The 13,065-nt window shown below is 43.1% G+C and overlaps 1 protein-coding gene across 2 annotated transcripts; it reads left to right on the forward strand.

The window, feature by feature from the left end:
- Positions 1 to 32: 32 nt before the first annotated feature.
- Positions 33 to 9,887, forward strand: LOC139573303 (uncharacterized). Of its 2 annotated transcripts, XM_071396601.1 has the most exons (3): positions 33 to 3,636; positions 4,610 to 6,084; positions 7,780 to 9,887. In XM_071396601.1, the coding sequence occupies exons 1-3, from the start codon at positions 3,498 to 3,500 to the stop codon at positions 8,128 to 8,130; spliced, it is 1,965 nt and encodes a 654-aa protein (XP_071252702.1). In that variant the 5' UTR covers positions 33 to 3,497; the 3' UTR covers positions 8,131 to 9,887. The 2 variants fall into 2 exon arrangements, with proteins under 2 accessions (XP_071252702.1, XP_071252701.1); XM_071396600.1 differs by having other exon boundaries at positions 3,499 to 6,084.
- The last annotated feature ends 3,178 nt before the right edge of the window (positions 9,888 to 13,065 follow it).

Genomic DNA, 13,065 nt, shown 5'->3' on the forward strand with positions numbered 1-13,065 from the left:
AATTAGGACACCCTGATATCTCTCTCTCGCTCCCACACGAGCATGCACACACACACACGCACGCACGCACACATATCCATCTTTTGTATTTTCTAAGGTTATATGTACTTGGATTAAATGGTGATCTGATCTCATACCATACACAGTAGCTGCCCACTGTTTACTCAACATGGGTTGAGTCTAGTCGGACACAGAATTGTCCTTGCTATCCGGTATCCTTGGGATGTCTCTACCCCCCCAAAAAGTTTACATTTGGTTAAGGGTTAAGGTTATGGTATGGTTTGGGGTTAAAGTTAGGACGGCCCAAGGATCCCAGATAGCGTTAACCGACGCCGAATGCTGCGACACCATGAGCTCCTACCTCTCTATGCTCGCGCAGCAGGCTGCGCGCGAATCTCCACTCCTAACTAGTCCGCCTCTCATTCATATTTGGTCCTCCGGAAGTATCCACAGCTCGGGTAAGCCAGTGTCTATGCAGCGAGTGACTTATGGGTGGAGTATGTAGTTTATTATCCAGTTTTAAATGTATGGACAGTATACCGGACGCATCGCACACCTGTTATATTGACAAGTGTATGTCCAGACAATTAAGTTAGTGAAATAAATTACAATATGCCGGTAAAGTTTCCTACATCGCTCTTTCTGCCAGCTGTCGGGCTGCGCTCCCTACAGGGCTCGAACCCTCGACTTGTAAAATGGCTGGTTGTGGGTCCATAGACAGCAAGGGCAGTTATTACGGCAAAAATATCAACATAATTTAGACAAATACCGCGGCGTAATTAAAAATAAGTGAGCCGAATAAATTACATTAAATGCAGTTAGCAAACATTGTCCCAGGTTCGAGTGTCGTGTCCATTGATGCGCAGTACATCTACAGATATTAAACAGGGTTTGGCTATTCGGACCTCGGACTGCGCGCAATGGCGTCTCCCATGAACAGCGACACTTTTTATTCCAACATAAATACAGTACAAGGATGGATAAGGGTTCAAATGGAGGAAAAACAAATATAATGTCGACCCAAACCCGTTGCCAGATATTTAACGAATGTCTTATTTTGTATTAGACTATGGCAGACAAATGACATTCTGAAATCGAAAGAAAAATGGGCTTTACCCCGGATAGTATGATTTCGCTAACATCATGCTCTCTTGAACCCTCCACTGCAGACTGTCGCGTTCATGCTATGTGGTATATTGACGACTTTGTTTAGAGCTCGGTAAGCAAATGATATAAAACCAGTGAAGTCCATAATAACAGCAAATGTAATGTAACATGTGCGTAATTTACGCATGTTGCGTTACATTTTTAAGATTGACAATCATAGCAATTAAGCATATCAGGTAATCACTGATTGTAGAGCATGAGACCACACGCTGTAGCCGTTAAAACAAATCTCGCCTCAAGTTATTGAGATAATAGCAGGAATTGGAACCGGTTTGAATGATGATAATGTTGTTGATGGTGACGATCATTGATGATGATGGTGACAATGTAATGATGATAATGACGAGGTGGAAGGTAGTGGTGGGGATGTTATGAAGGTGATGGGGATGATTTAACCTACAGTGCCTTCAGAAAGTATTCACACCCCTGGACTTTTTACACATTTTGTTGTTACAAAGTGCGATTAAAATGGTTTTAATTGTCAGTTTCCCCCCCCCAACAATCTACACCAAATACTCTGTAATGTAAAAGTGTAAGAAATATTCAAATATGTTTTAAAATATTTTTTTAAACAAAATTATGAAAAATAAAACACAAAAATATCTTGATTAAAAAGTATTCAACCCCCTGAGTCAATACATGTTAAAATCACCTTTGGCAGCGATTACAGCTGTGAGACTTTCTGGGTAAGTCTCTAAGAGCTTTCCACACCTGGATTGTGCAACATTTGTCCATTATTCTTTTCAAAATTCTTTAAACTCTGTCAAATTGGTTGTTGATCATTGCCGAAGAACCATTTTCAGAGCTTGCCATAGATTTTCAAGTATATTTAAGTCAAAACTGTAACTCGGACACTCAGGAATATTCACTGTCTTCTTGGTAAGCAACTCCAGTGTAGATTTGGCCTTGTGTCTTAGGTTATTGTCCTGCTGAAGGGTGAATTCAAATCCCAGTGTCTGGTGGAAAGCAGACTGAACCAGGTTTTCCTCTAGTATTTTGCCTGTGCTTAGTTCAATTCCGTAGCTTTTTTATCCTGGAAAAACTCCACAGTCCTTAACGATTACAAGCATAACCATAATATGATGCAGCCACTACTATGCTTGAAAATATGGAGAGTGGTACTCAGTAATGTGTGTTGTATTGGATTTGCCCCAATCATAACACTTTGTATCCAAGACAAAAAGTGAATTGCACATTTTTTGCAGTATTACCTTAGTGCCTTGTTGCAAACAGGATTCATGTTTTGGAATATTTGTATTCTGTACATTCTTCCTTCTTTCACTCTGTCAATTAGGTTAGTATTGTTGAGTAGCTACAATGTTGTTGATCCATCCTCAGTTTTCCCCTATCACAGCCATTCAACCCTGTAACTGTTTTAAAGTCACCATTGGCCTCATGGTGAAATCTCCGGCAACTGAGTTAGGAAGGACACCTGTATCTTTGTAGTGACTGGGTGTATTGATACACCATCCAAAGTGTAATTAATAACTTCACCATGCTCAAAGGGATTTTTTTGTACCCATTTACTAATAGATGCCCTTCTTTGCGAGGCATTAGAAAACTTCCCTGGTATTTGTGGTTGAATCTGTGTTTGAAATTTACTGCTCGACTGAGGGACCTTAGAGATAATTGGGGTACAGAGATGAGGTAGTCATTCATGTTAAAAACTATTATTGCACAGAGAGTGAGTCCATGCAATTTATTATGTGACCTGTTAATAAGGAATGTTTTACTCCTGGACTTATTTAGGCTTGCCATAACAAAGAGATTGAATACTTATTATACTTATTGACTAAAGACATTTCAGCTTTTCATTTTTAAGGAATTTGTAAAACTTTCAAAATACATAATTCCACTTGGACATTATGGGGTATTGTGTGGTAGGCCGGTGACAAAAATATCTCAATTTAACCCATTTTCAATTCAGGCTGTCACACAACAAAATGCAGAACAGGTCAAAGGGTGTGAATACTTCCTGAAGGCCCTGTTTTTGTAGTAAAACAAGAATAGGAGTTTAAGAAATTCATAATAGCCTATTTAGTCTATGTGAATAGTTTTAGTCTAGGCATATTTCATTATGCACAATGAAAGAACAAGTAAGATATTCTAACAACATGATACTAATTTAATCAACTTCCTAATTTTGCTGCTCTGATATCCTGTGAAATAGCATAAAGACACCTGGCCACCTCAGGACATCTTCCTTATCAATGAAGCCTATAGTCATTTGATTGACAAGTTCTCTTATTATTTGATTGTAATAATTAATCTCTTGTTAAGATTATAAAATATTGAATCCCCATTTTACAGATTCAGGCATCCATTCCAAAATGGATTCTCAACAGACAGGGGTTCTGACCAATGGTGGCTCAGATGACAGGAGTGTCGGCCAATCCTTGAAGAGATCGGGGACTGTGCCAGAGATCCATGAGGAGCCAGTGGACTCCTTGATCTTATCCTGCCCACCAGGTAACCTCCAATAATGCTCCCTTAAACAGGTGTACTCCAGTATAGGTTTCCAATCAAAACCTTTTTAGGCAAAACGAGGAGGGGCTGGGAGAGCGCCAGATGTGAGCGGGACACAGCCAGCATTACAGGAAGCAGTTGAACCCTGCAGGCTCAACCAACCAATCACAGTCTCCTGGTGTGTGCGATCAACCAATCAGAGTCAAATCAGACGTTCCTGGATTGTGCAACAGGCCAATCACAGACTCTGCAGCTCTCAGCTCTACCAAAGACGTGCCTCCCTCTGATTCTAAAGGGAGTAGGTTAGAAGCCAGAGCTGTTTGGTCTGGGACCAGTTGAAATGCCCTGACCTCCACTACTGTGACTGGTACGGGTCAGATGGAGGATGTGTGTGTTGAAGAGATAGAACACACTGAGGAGCCGCTCTACAGGATGGAGACAGAAGAGAGGGATGAGAGGAGAGATGGAGAGAGGGATGTTACACAAGACAGGAATGGTAGTCCCATTGTCCCTGACATGCCTCTCATCTCCAACACAGCCAAGGCAGAGAGGGATGGAGGTATAAGGGGAGAGAAAGAAAGGAAAGATAGAGAGGATGAGAGAGTGATCCCTCTTTTCCTACCCCCTAGTCGATGTCATGGTGCAAAAGAGAGACCAGGAGAGGATAGAGGTGAGAGAGAGGAGGCAGGGAAAGGAGTTTGGGGGAGAAGAAAGGAAGAGGAGGGAGAAGTATTGGATCTGAGCTTCCCTAAAAAGAGAGAGATTAAGGAGAGGAGCCTTTGGCATGAGAGCTCACTGCTTATGGAGGTAGATGAGGTAGAGGGGGATGGAGATAGGGACATAGTAGAGGAAGATGATGGTGATGATGATGAAGAGGATTCTATATTGAGAATGGATGGAGCTGACATTTTGGGGGGACCTCTCTTGTCTCCCTTGTTCTTCTCTACCTCCGTTTTCACCTCCCTCTCTTCCATAGACTCTGAAAGTGAAGGTCTTCTCCTGATAGATGACCAGGGCATTCCATACACACTCACCCCCGAGGGGCACAAAGTGCCCCAAATGGACTCTTCCAGGCCAGACAACCCCCCCTCAAGCCAGCCAAAGGTGCAGTCCAGCTCATTGGAGGTAGAGGATGACAGGTCGTCTCATATAACCACAGCAGGGGTCACTTACCTCAGCCAAAGTTTAGTAAAAACTCCACACACACACAAGGAAAACACATGTCCCGCTCCTGTTACGTCTATGAAACCCTCACAGAAGTCAGAACTTCTAAAAAATACAGAACACTCAAAGAACCCAGAACTCTCACAGAATGCGGAACCCCCTAAGGTTCTAGATTCAGGTGTGAAATCTGTTAGTGAGGCTAGTGCTGCTGTTTCCCAACCATCTGGTTCTGCTGTACACCTCCAACCCCCTCAGCCTATCCAGATCCTGACTAACCCCTCCTCCAACACCCCCATCCTCCTCTTCCCCTCCTCCACCCAGCTCTCCTCCATTCCCCTAACCAAGACTGATGCCAATCCAGGCCTCCTGGCCTTCTCTCTCCCCTTCTCCCTCACCCAGAACACTCCCAGTGCCTCCACCTCTATGTTCCTTCTCCTCTCCTCCACCTCTTCCTCCGGTCAGTCTTTCTCTACCTCCACCCCCATTGCTCTCCTTGACCCCTCCACCGGTCAGCTCTCCCAAATCACTGCCTCCTCTTCATCCCCTCTTTCTCTCTCTCTTTCTTCTGGTCAGCTCGCCACATCAGTGTCATCCCTCCCTGCCAATCCCTCCCACCCAGTTATTAGATCGACACCCAACAACTCCCCTATCATCCTATCAAGAGAGAGTCCCATCGTTAACCCTCCCGCCCCCCTGACCTCCCCCTCTGTGGTCTCCTGCCCCCCCTCCAAGCAGCCCAGTGCTGATGGCAGTTCTAAAGCAGTTCTACTCAGCTCACCTCCTCACAAACACACTGAACCAAACTGTTGTGACCCCAACACCGATCATCAGTCACTATCTACTGAAGAAACCCAAATGGAGTCTGTCCCAAATGGGTCATCTCCTACTAAAGCCCCTCCCCTTACACACCCGCAATCCCCTTCTCTGTCCTTTGACTTCAGTTTGGAGGCATCCGACCAATCAAAAGCCCCAGAGTCAAAGCACACCTCCCTCCCATGGGACGACCATCTGTACTTCTCCTCCGCCACCGCTCCTCCCTCCCCTCCCCTTGCCCCCATCTTCCCCTCCAGCGGACCCAGGAACCTGAACCCCCTGGACCCTCTGGACCCCCTGTCCCCAGCCTCCTCTCCCTCCTCTGGGCCACGAAGGGTACTCTACTGCCCTCTCTGCCCCAGGATCTTCTACTACCTGTCTGACCTGGAGCGTCACTCCATCACCCACTCTCAGAACAAACCCCATGTCTGCCTGCAGTGTGGCAAGGCCTTCAAACGCTCCAGCCATTTGCAGGTGAGCTCAGTTGTTCATAAATGTTTGACTTGTGGTGTGGTGATTTGGTGGGCTCATGATGACATATTGTTTTCAAATCAAATTTAATTTGTCACATGCACCGAATACAACAGGTGTAGACCTTACAGTGAAATGCTTACTTACAAGGCCCTACCTAACCAGTTAAAAAATACAATAAAAAAATTAACAAGAAATAAAACAAGAAATAAAAGTAACAAATAATTAAAGAGCAGCAGTAAAATAAGGGGGTACCGGTACAGAGGTAATTGAGGTAATATGTACATGTAGGTAGAGTTATTAAAGTGACTATGCATAGATAATAGCAGAGAGTAGCAGCAGTGTAAAAGAGGGGGGGAAATGCAAATAGTCTGGGTAGCCATTTGATTAGATGTTCAGGAGTCTTATGGCTTGGAGGTAGAAGCTGTTTAAAAGCCTCTTGGACCTACAGTACCACTTGCCATTTGGTAGCAGAGAGAACAGTCTATGACTAGGGTGGCTGGAGTCTTTGACAAATTTTAGGGCCTTCCTCTGATACTGCCCGGTATAGAGGTCCTGGATGGCAGGAAGCTTGGCCACAGTGATGTACTGGGCCGTACGCACTACCCTCTGTAGTGCCCTGCGGTCGGAGGACGAGCAGTTGCCATACCAGGCAGTGATGCAACCAGTTAGGATGCTCTCGATGGTGCAGCTGTAGAACCTTTTGAGGATCTGAGGACCCCTGACAAATCTTTTCAGTCTCCTGAGGGGGAATAGGCATTGTCGTGCCCTCTTCACAACTGTCATGGTCTTTGTACCATGATAGTTTGTTGGTGATGTGGAGACCAAGGAACTTGATGCTCTCAACCTGCTCCTATACAGCCCGTCGATGAGAATGGGGGCGTGTTCGGTCCTCCTTTTCCTGTAGTCCACAATCATCTCCTTTGACTTTATCACGTTGAGGGAGAGGTTGTTGTCCTGGCACCACATGGCCAGGTCTCTGACCTCCTCCCTATAGGCTGTCTCGTCGTTGTTGGTGATCAGGCCTACCACTGTTGTGTCATCGGCAAACTTAATGATGGTGTTGGAGTCGTGCCTGGCCATGCAGTCATGAGTGAACAGGGAGTACAGGAGGGGAGTGAGCACGCAGCCCTGAGGGGCCCCTGTGTTGATGATCAGCGTGGCGGCTGTGTTGTTACCTACTCTTACCACCTGGGGGCGGCCCGTCAGGAAGTCCAGGATCCAGTTGCAGAGGGAGGTGTTTAGTCCCAGGGTCCTTAGCTTAGTGATGAGCTTTGAGGGCACTATGGTGTTGAACGCTGAGCTGTAGTCAATGAATAGCATTCTCACATAGGTGTTCTTTTTGTCCAGGTGGGAAAGGGCAGTGTGGAGTGCAATAGAGATTGCATCATCTGTGGATCTGTTATGGTGGTATGCAAATTGGAGTGGGTCTAGTGTTTCTGGGATAATGGTGTTGATGTGAGCCATGACCAGCCTTTCAAGGCACTTCATAGCTACAGACGTGAGTGCTACGGGTTGGTAGTCATTTAGGCAGGTTATCTGTTTTGATTGTGTTTGAAGTGGAACTAGGTCCTTGTGTCAGATTTCATCTTGTAATGACTGCTATGTAATAAGTAGGTATAAACATATCATAATATATGAACATGAATGTATATTATTATCTAACAAACGTGACCTTCGTCCTTTGACCCTGAACAGAGACACAAGCACATTCACACGGGCGAGAGGAACTTTGTGTGCCCCATCTGCTCCAAGCGTTTCAGGGAGGCGGGCGAGCTGCAGCGCCATCAGAGGGTACACACAGGAGAGAAGCCCTACCAGTGCCCGCTGTGCCACACACGCTTCGCCGAGCGCAACACCCTGCGTCGACACACCAGACGCAAACACCCTTACCACCAGGCAGCTATGGCGATGCTGTCCGAGAGAGGAGCAGGGGGAGGAGGAAGAGAAGGAGGGGATGAAGATGAGGGCACAGAAGAGTGGTATAGTTCCACTGTGTCCAACTTGGACAACTCTGACTCTGAACCAGATTCTGAGGTAATTTCCTGAGGCTGATCCTCTTGAATAAATGAAAGGAGAAGAGGAGGAGGAGAAGGAGGAGGAGGAGAAGGAGAAGGAGAAGGAGAAGGAGAAGGAGAAGGAGAAGGAGGAGGAGGAGGAGGAGGAGGAGGAGGAGGAGGAGAGCAAAGATGGTGTAGCTTCACTGTGTTCGACTTGGACAACTCTTGACACTGAAAGGGATTGAAAATTACTTTTGAATGAAAAGTACCTGAACGGTACTTTCCAATGAGAACATTGGTTATATTTATTTATTAATTACACTTGAATGTATTTTATTTCCATTTCTTTACAGGGTCCGAAAATTATTACTGATCTCATAAACCATTTTCCATCAAGTATTCCTTCGATTTTCGTCATTTCCACAATTATGGGAAATGTTAATGGACATTCTAAAAAGATCACCCTTTGACATCCTGCTATAACAATTAATTTGCACTACCAAAGTATAAACAATTATGTTGTAAAAAGCGCTGTTACAATGTTTTATTGTAAAATTGTTCTTTATTACAATTTTTTTTTCTTCTCTTGTGGGAGCTGTAATTATTATTGAGTGAGATTATTTAACTTTCTTACTATTAAAGACACTGTCGTTTGCACTTTTGAAAAGTGGATTTTGTGTTCAAATTTGAGAACAATAGCCTCCAATTTGTCCTTTTTACATGGTTTTTACATTGTGATTTCTGCTGCCTATGCCTTCAAAACAAGGTGCACTAATTTGTTAAATGCATAGAACAGAATTCTGACCAATGTTTTGTTGTTGCTGATTGCACCACTGATGCAATTGAAGCTTATGATACATGCTAGTCATGTGAACTTATTTCAGTTCAACCCCCTGTGTGTGTACAGTGCCTTCAGAAAGTGTTCATACACCATGAGTTATTCCACATGTTGTTGTGTTACAGCCTGAATTAAACATGTATTAAACAGATTCTTTTCTCCTACACACAATACCCCATAATGACAAAGTGAAAACATGTTTTGAGAAATGTTTGCAAATGTATTGAAAATGAAAAACATAAATATCTAATTTACGTAAGTATTCACACACCTGAGTCAATACATGTTGGAATCACTTTTAGCAGTGAGTTTTCTGGGTCTCTAAGAGCTTTGCACACCTGGATTCTACAACATTTGCACATAATTATTTTTACAATTCTTTAAGCTCTGTCAAGTTGGTTGTTGGTCATTAATAGATAGACATTTTCAACTCTTTCCATTGATTTTCAAGACGATTTAAGTCAAAACTGTAACTAGGCTTCTCAGGAACATTCAATGTTGTCTTGGTAAGCAACTCCAGTGTATATTTTCCTTGTGTTTTAGGTTATTGTCCTGCTGAAAGGTGAATTTGTCTCCCAGTATCTGTTGGAAAGCAGAATGAACCAGGGTTTCCTCTAGGGTTTTGCCTGTGCTTAACTTTATGTCCTGAATAAAAAAAGTGTTATGTTTGGGGCAAATCAAACACAGTACATCAGAGTACCACTCTTCATATTTTTAAGCGTGGTGGTGGCTGCAACATGGTATGGGTATGCTTGTCATCGGCAAAGGCTAGGGAGTTTTTTAGGATAAAAATGAACGGAATAGAGTTAATTTCTTTGCCACATTTTTTTAAATGTTACTTTAGTGCCTTATTGCAAACAGGATGCATCTCTGGAATATTTTTATTCTTTACAGGCTTCCTTTTTTTCATGCTGTCATTTAGACAACCTGGTCTCAGAGCATTTCGTGTAATTCTGTAGGTAAATTCGCAACGCTCCATTTAGTATCATATGTTACTGTGTATTGTGGATGTCCATCATCCATTTTGTTTGATATGTTACGAATTAAAATTTGTATAATATGTTATGAATTTCCAATACGTACAATATGTTACTAATTTTTATTTGTTGTGGCTAACGTTAGCTAGGTGGCTAATGCTAACGTTAGCTAGCTGGTGATGAGATTCAAACACGAAACGTTTGGGTTGCTAGACGTTCGCGTTGTATGCCTACCCATCCACCATGACCAACCACCCTCTTTTTGGTTTTGCCTTCAGTAATCTTCTGTCTTATGTAACCATACCAAACGTAACATATTATACTAATTTGAGTATCCCGGATTTACATTTACTATGTTACGTCTAGTCTATGAGACCACTCTGAGTAACTATAAGGTTATTGAGCCATCCTCAGTTTTCTCCTATCACAGACATTAAACTCTGTAACTGTTTTAAAGTCACCATTGGCCTCATGGGGAAATCCCTGAGCGGTTTCCTTCCTCTCAGGAAAATGAGTTAGGAAGGATGCATGTATCCTTGTAGTGACTGGATGTATTAATACACCATCCAAATTGTAATTAATAACTACACCAGGCTCAAAGGTATAGTCAATGTATGCTTTTTTTTTTACCCAGCCCTTTGCGAGGCATTGGAAAACTCCCGTGGTCTTTTGTGGTTGAATCTGTGTTTGAAATTCACTGCTCGTCTCAGAGATGAGGTAGCCCTTCAAAAATCATTTTAAACACTATTATTGCACATAGAGTAAGTCCATTCAACTTATTATGTGACTTGTTAAGCAAATTTGTAACTCCTGAACTTATTTAGGCTTGCCTTAACAAAGGGGTTGAATACTTATTGACTCAAGACATTTCAGCTTTTAATATTTTATTACTTACATTTTTTGGGGAAAAACACAATTCCACTTTGACATTATTAGGCCACTGACACAAAATCACAATCTAATCGATTTTAAATTCAGGCTGTTACACAACAAAATGTGGAAAAAGTGAAAGGATGTGAATACTTCCTGAATGCACTGTACCTACATTGTACATTACAAGATTTGTACATGGTGTTCCTGACATCCTTCTGGCATCCTTCACTAGTCTCCTTTCCTTCAGGACCATCCATCAAATCCTGTCATATCAGTAGTCATGGAGAAATGGAAACAAGGGCACAAAGTGAATCAAGTTAAATACAAGTTTAATACTTGATGAACTTTATTTATTTTGGGCCAAGTGTCGCTCTATTAAGATAATGCATTTTATTTTTTAATCACGTTGACATCATTCACAGTGAAATCCATTCAGGTCTTTCTGTCCTGGTCTCTGTGGTAGCTGATATATGTGCTAGGTTTGTGACCTGTGCAGTTGGGATGTTTCTAGGGGCTAATTGGGTTTGTAAGGCAGGCTTCAGTTTTTTTCTCCTCCTTCCCACAATTTTCTGTTCCATTAATCTTTCTTTAGGCTAATAGAACCTCGCTGACGATACATCATTAAATGGTGTATCTCCTAAATGACCTGACTGAATCTGTACTCTGCATCATCAGGGTAAAGTTCATTATTACTGACTAGGACAAAACTATTACTGCTGACCAGGACCATACCATTACTACTAACCAGGACCATACCATTACTACTGGCCAGGACCATACCATTACTACTGGCAAGGACCATACCATTACCATTACCATACCATTATTACTACTGACCAGGACCAAGTATTCATTACTACTGGCCAGGACCATACCATTACTACTGGCCAGGACCATACCATTACTACTGACCAGGACCATACCATTACTACTGACCAGGACCTTACCATTACTACTGGCCAGGACCATACCATTACTACTGGCCAGGACCATACCATTACTGCTGACCAGGACCATACCATTACTGCTGACCAGGACCATACCATTACTACTGGCCAGGACCATACCATTACTACTGGCCAGGACCATACCATTACTACTGGCCAGGACCATACCATTACTACTGACCAGGACTATACCATTACTGCTGACCAGGACCATACCATTACTACTGACCAGGACCATACCAATACCAATACTACTGACCAGGACCATACCATTACTACTGGCCAGGACCATACCATTACTGCTGACCAGGACCATACCATTACTACTGACCAGGACCATACCATTACTACTGACCAGGACCATACCATTACTACTGGCCAGGACCATACCATTACTACTGACCAGGACCATACCATTACTACTGACTCGGTCCATACCATTACTACTGACCAGGACTATACCATTACTGCTGACCAGGACCATACCATTAATGCTGACCCAGACCATATCGATACTGCTGACCCGGACCATACCATTACTTCTGATTAGGACCATACCATTACTACTGACCAGCACTATACCATTGCTGCTGACCAGGAATATACCATTACTGCTGACCAGGACCATACCATTACTACTGACTAGGACCATACAATTTCTATTGACTTGGACCATACCATTATTTCTGACCAGGACCATACCATTTCTATTGACCTCGACCATACCATTACTGCTGACCAGACATACCACAGTGTTCCTGGATATCAGATGACAGTCTGACAGGCTCTGAATGTATAATGCATTGCTCTGTAGCAAGGGCTAGCAATCTCAATCCTGGAGGGCTGCAGTTTGCAGGATTTTGTTTCAGCACAGCACTAACATGTAAATTAGAGCTTGGCCGGAACAAAAACCTTCACACAAGGCGGCCTTCATCTCTAGGCTGATCTCACTGATCTCCCTAACACTCCTGTGCAGAAGGAAGGGAGAGAGAGGAGAGGCCAGAGTCCTGTATGTGCATATGGAACCTACCATATGAATGCCCTTGGTAACAAGTTCCAGTGCTAGCTACTGGTTCATTATTAATACCAATACTGTATTACTGCTAGATTATTACACTACAGCACTGTTCTCCAATACTGTATTACTGCTAGATTATTACACTACAGCACTGTTCTCCAATACTGTGTTACTGTTAGATTATTACACTACAGCACTGTTCTCCAATACTGTGTTACTCTAGATTATTACACTACAGCGCTGTTCTCCAATACTGTGTTATTCTAGAATATTACACCACAGCAATGTTCTCCAATACTGTGTTACTGCTAGATTATTATACTACAGCGCT

The sequence above is a fragment of the Salvelinus alpinus genome, chromosome 4 (genome assembly GCF_045679555.1).
Source record: "Salvelinus alpinus chromosome 4, SLU_Salpinus.1, whole genome shotgun sequence".
Taxonomy (NCBI): domain Eukaryota; kingdom Metazoa; phylum Chordata; class Actinopteri; order Salmoniformes; family Salmonidae; genus Salvelinus; species Salvelinus alpinus.

Coding starts and splice junctions, on each gene's coding strand:
- LOC139573303 (XM_071396600.1), top strand. CDS start 4,012: ATGGAGGATGTGTGTGTTGAAGAGATAGAACACACTGAGGAGCCGCTC. Junction 6,085..7,779: donor AACGCTCCAGCCATTTGCAG/GTGAGCTCAGTT, acceptor GACCCTGAACAG/AGACACAAGCACATTCACAC.